Source organism: Condylura cristata, unplaced genomic scaffold, assembly GCF_000260355.1.
Source record: "Condylura cristata isolate star-nosed mole 26May11 unplaced genomic scaffold, ConCri1.0 scaffold00009, whole genome shotgun sequence".
Taxonomy (NCBI): domain Eukaryota; kingdom Metazoa; phylum Chordata; class Mammalia; order Eulipotyphla; family Talpidae; genus Condylura; species Condylura cristata.
The window spans coordinates 26,348,607-26,354,222 of NW_004567110.1; the positions used below are offsets into that span (position 1 = coordinate 26,348,607).

Sequence of the window (5,616 nt, forward strand, 5' to 3'; positions counted from 1 at the left end):
ATAAACACTGCCATAGTCACCTCCCTACAGGTATCTCACCCACATCTGCCTTAACCAGTCCAGGGTCAGGAAACAAGCCTGGTTTCTTCATCACATGTTTGCTGCTCCATGTGGCTTCCTCAGGTCTCCTCCTTCTCCATCTGCCCTCCCTCTCTTCTCTCTCCTTTTTCTCTGTTCAGTTCCACCCTCCTTCTGGGTGGGGCAGGGAACCTGGAACTTCCCTTCTTCTAGGGACCACCCAGTTACAGAATGTCTGATTTTTCAGAGCACTTCCGTCTCTATCCGGAATTTGTCAGTCGATAGAGGTTGCATAGCTTGTGTCAATTTTCCATCTTATTTTAAAATTTACTTGCAAATATATCTATATAATTGGGAGGATTTATTGTTACTTGCTAGTTAAATCTTATGAAAGTTTATGGAAGTTGAACAAATCAAAATTCTTAAAAGCTTGCTAAGGAAGGGAAGAGCTCAAGAATCAGTTTTTTGGTGTATGAGGTAAGGAAGAAAATGACGCCTTCGTGTGAGAGTTTTTTATGTCTGGATTTCTTAGGCTTTTTTGCTGAGTAGCTGCTTGAAAAAGATGATCTCAGAAAAGACAGTAAAGCTAGCTGCAGAGAATCCAGAAATGGTAAGTGTTCTTACTTCTGTATGATTTTCACTTTTTAAGTCCCTGCCATTTAGTGGGCACTACATTGATGAATTCTGGGGACTAAGAAGTCAGACCTTGAAGAAAGAATCCAACTTGCCCTGGAGTGAGCTCTTCAGCTTCTTTGGAGCTCAGTGTATAGAATTCAATGGAATTATTTCCAATGAAAAGTTTGTCCTTGGGTTGTTGAGAACTCTTTAACGCTCTCCTCTGTCATTCTTATAATTCTACTCTCCCCCAAATGGAAGATTCCAGATTCATCCAGAAGAAAGAAATTGCATCATGAAATCATTGATATCAGGTCTTCAGTATGGAAGGGTCATAAGCAAACTCTACAGATTTGTTTTTTGATATTTCTACTGTGTCTACCCCCTTTAACAGTTGGGAGAAGTGATTGAATAATAGAAGCTCCAAAGCCTATTGTTTTTCTCCATGTAAAATTAAATTTTGTTTTTTCTAGTCTACATCTCTTTAACAAAGGCCATTGAAAGGCCTTTGGTGGCAGATTGTGAAAAGAGTTGCTGAGATTTTAAGCTTTCCTACTTGTCTTGTTACCTTCATGTCATAAGAATGTACCAGATAACACAGCAAAGTTTTATTGTTTATTTATTTTTAAAGATTTATTTATTTATACATATAGAACTGGGGTATAGCCAAGAGGTGCAGGGTTGGGGGTGAGAAAACTCACCAGAGACAGAGTGGGGAACAGAACAGACAGACGTACTGAAGTGTACAGCTGAGGGGAGCAGTGGGCGGGTCAGGAGAGGTCTCCTGCACCATGTGGGTCACCTCCCTCTGGCTGGGATAGAACTTGTGCTACAGTGGCTGCTATAGCTTTGTAGTTCTGTGCTTTAACCCTCTGTGCTACCAGGGAGGGTCCGAAAGTTTGATTTTTTAAAATGATTACATACTTATGCATTATTGACATTTATAAACATATTTTTTGGCAGAGTATTGCACTGATCTTTAAAAATACAATAGAAAATATTCAGGAGCTTTCCCTAATGTTTTCATTTAAATTCAGTGCTTTATAAAATGATGAATAACAGCTTTAGATTAACATTAATATTTGCTTGGCTTTGCAGCTTTTTTTTTTTCCTATGAAAATACTTTATACTTTTTTTTCCTCTTTCCTCTAAAACTGAAAATATTTTCCCAGGGAAAATAGAATTCACTGCCCCTTGGTATTTGAACAATTCAAAATGTATTAGAGAGTAGCAAATCAAAGCAACAAAAGAATCAGGAGGCTTTTTTCAAAAGAGTGATAAAAATATAAAGTAATTAACTAAAGTAGCCCCATTAACACAAAGTAATTCTCTCAAGTATGAGTGAGTAGAATATAAGCTATATTATGTAGACATACTTTCACAGTGTATAACTGCAGAGTTTACTCAGTCAGGGAAGGTAGTGACCTATTAAATATTTTCAAGAAAAACAACACTACTACATTCTTCAGATTCACACACAAAATAAATCTACACTTTATCCCTGTGGCTGATCGCAACATGAGCACATCAGTCAATATTGTATTGCTTTAATCGAATACTCAAGTTTATTTCCACCAGCTCTTTCTTTACTTACTTTAGCTCCTGAAAGAAAAGTTAAGACTCTTTGTTTGGAAAATTGAATTTTCAAGAGGCTAGTAGAGGGACCATCCATTTTAGTCTGGAATTTTGTACAAGATCCCTGGGTAATACTAAAATTCGTGGAAAAAAATTCTCAATAGATCAGCTATTTGAACTTACACTGAGCTCCGGGCCTTTTCTCAAAGTGCATTTGACTAGAACAAATCATTATTTGGAGCTGACAATATAGCTGTATCAGTGCGTAGCTGTGACAGTCACTAATTTTTTAGCTAGACTATATAAAGTCTGAACTCATGACTTATAGTGGTTTATATGAACTAAGATTAAAAAGTCTCTGCAAGACAGAACAGATTCCAAGATTTTGATAATTATAAAGAATTTGGGGAGGAAAAGAGAGACTGAAGACACTAACCAAATGAGTCCCATAAATAAAGCAGATATTCCCAAAAACAGATTAAATAGTAGTGTTTTATTCTTGAGGAAGGCGTAAAAGAATAAAAATAAATTTAGTGCTAACTTAAAAGTTAATTAGTTAAGTTGGCTTTAGGCAATACTTTCCAAGTAAAGCCTAAACCATTTATAAAGAGATAATTAAAACTGGAGTGCAGAAAAATTCACTAAAGAAAAATATAAACACACAACAACAGCAACAAAATCATGTCAAATTCTCAAGGCAATATCAGCTGCAAACCAGAGGGGAATGTGTACCACTTTTCTTAGAGCTAGGCTCCTACACAAATGCCTAAGTCATTTTGCTAACATTTGCTGCTTTTAACTAGAACATAATTGAATAGAATATTTTATTTGAAAGTAAAATGTATTATTAGTAGATTTGGCAGCATGTAACAAAAGACAAAACAAGTGTCTCAGAACAAGTTTTTCTCTCATCTTAAAGAAGTCTATGGGCAGACAGGCCATAGCTGGAATGGCAGCTGCCTGGGTCCTCAGAGAACTCTCTCTTGCCATCTGCATTGTGTGGCTTTTCCCCAAGATGGCTGCCACAGCTCCAGTTGTATCTACATTCTAGGCAACGAGAAAGAGAAACTGTGAAGAAGGGATTTCTTTTTCTCTTTTCCTTAAGGAGGAGTCTCAGAAGTTTCAGAAAGAATTTATGCTGACAGTTCATTGACCAAGAGCTACTCCCACCACAGACCCACACCTAGCTGCAAGGGAATTTGCAGGATATGTTGTCTCTCTAAATAAAATTGGGTGTTATTTGTAGGAAAGAAAGACAGAATGGATAATGAAGTTGTCTACCAGCAATCTCTGCTTCATAAAAAAATTGAAAGACACCAAGAAAAGAATGCAGATGTGCTATATGCAGAAGATGTATACTTAAAAAAGAGTTTCTGAAAGTGTATCATCAGGCCCTCCCCGGTGGTGCAGCAGGTTAAAGTGCAACCCTGCAAGCTAATCACAGCCGTTTCAGTGTGAGTTCGAGCCCCAGCACTGGAGGTGATCCACATGGCGTGGCAGACCTCTCCTGTCTCATCTGCTGCTAGTAGAGGGACCATCCACATCAGTCAATACAATATTGACTGATGTGCTCATGTTGCGATCAGCCACAGGGATAAAGTGTAGATTTCTTTTGTGTGCAAATCTGAAGAATGTAGTAGTGTACTTCAGTGAATGAAGCAGTGTACTTCAGCAGTCTGCCTGTTCTGCTCCCCACTCTGTCTCCAGTGAATTCTCTCACCACCCCTGTACCTCTGGCCTGTACCCCAATTCTGTATGCATAAATAAATAAATCTTTAAAAAGAAAGAAAGTGTATAATCACACTTTTGTAGGTTGAACCATTATCTGAACACATGAACAGGTAACAGGAATTTGCTAGTGAGTAATTTAATGAATTGAAAAACTATCTTTTTAATGTCATACCTAGTTTGATCGTTTTATTCAAATGTTTATTTTCCCCGTAGATTTACTTAAAGGTGGGTCCAAATTTCTAATTTGTTTTACTGAATAATAGTCAACAAGATCCCCTCTCATTCCAGGCTACCTCATGGCTAGCACCCCATGTAGTTGTAGCTTTCTTTCCACTCTTTTTTTTTTTTTTTCAATTTTAATCTGCTGCTTTAATATGTGTTCATGTCTCCTATTGAAGCATTCTTGTTATTTCTTTTTCTTGCATCAGTTTTCATTAACAATACTGTGTATGCATTGGGGATATAGAGGCACACTCTGCTCCTCTTTCATTCTGGGCAAGATCAGACTATATAAAATGCCACTGCACTCAGAGCTGGATTCTTTGAAGTGTTTCTGTTATGTCTGAGGGTAATGCTGTCTGATGTCTCGGGAATGCCAGACTCTGAATAGCTGGGCCAGTCTAGAAAACAGAAAAAGTACAGGTACAGCATAGCTGTCATGAGGATAGTCTGGGCAGAACGGAATGACATAGTTTAGAGAGTCAGTGCAGCAGCAAGCGGTTATATTATTAACAGAAACTACTCCATTGACGAGCAAATGCAGAAACGCTGCTTTATGAAAAGCTTTTCCCCCTAATTTTATGCCTTGAGTATGTAAAATATTTAAAGTCCTATTGAAAATAAGGCAAGCAAATATATAAGAAGTTTAACATTTATCATGCGTTCTATTTTATTCACTTCTGCATAGGATGGAGTGGAGAAGGAGAAAAATTTCCAGCTTTCCCCTAATTTCTGTATCATTGCAAAGATTGCATACAAGCCATAATGTAATGTCATAAAAAAAAAAAAGGCAAAGCACATTGGACAAAGAGCATTAGTATCACATTTATTAAGATGTATCTGATTTTAAAAGTGTTAACGTGTGTGTGTATGTAGTCTTCACATATATGAACCATTTTTTTAAGAATACTAACCTACAAAGCTATATCTATTTTATGACAAGTTAAGTTAACCCAAATTAGGAGATAATGCTTTTTTACAGTGTCACATTCATTATTCCAGTACTTTGAAGTGTCCCGCACTATAGTCTCAGAACTCTTAACAATTGTAAACCACATAATTCACCCTTTCATTTACGACTCCCTGTGTTTACCATGCAGTGACTACAAGCTGAGGATCCGGTGTTAAGGAGCTCATTTGTTGGAGGAGAAAGGCAATTAGTAAAAGGCATTTACAATTACAATTACAGAGTGATAAATGGAGACATGCACATAATGTCTAGTTGTGCTCTGCTTTTTCTATAACACGAGTCTAAGAACTCTTCTCCCAGATCCCATTCAATGATGTTTCTTGACTGTGCCAGGCTGTGCATCTCCACCTCACTCTCCGCTCTCCGCTGTGCCCTGCAGACTGACCTCTATGTGTTGTGACCTTGCCCTCTGACCCCTACCCGGGGTCACCCATGAGGAGACCCAGTAAGAGTAAAGGATGACAGAAAAGTGAGGTTGGGTGTTCGCT

General features: G+C 37.8%; 1 protein-coding gene across 1 annotated transcript in view; it reads left to right on the forward strand.

Moving 5' to 3' along the window:
- SNX31 (sorting nexin 31) overlaps window positions 1-5,616 on the forward strand; it is a 53,225-nt gene that overhangs the window by 42,658 nt on the left and 4,951 nt on the right. Inside the window, exon 12 of the mRNA XM_004680006.2 lies at window positions 551-628. Within this exon, the coding sequence (XP_004680063.1) occupies window positions 551-628 (78 nt within the window). The remainder of the gene's footprint in view (window positions 1-550; window positions 629-5,616) is intronic.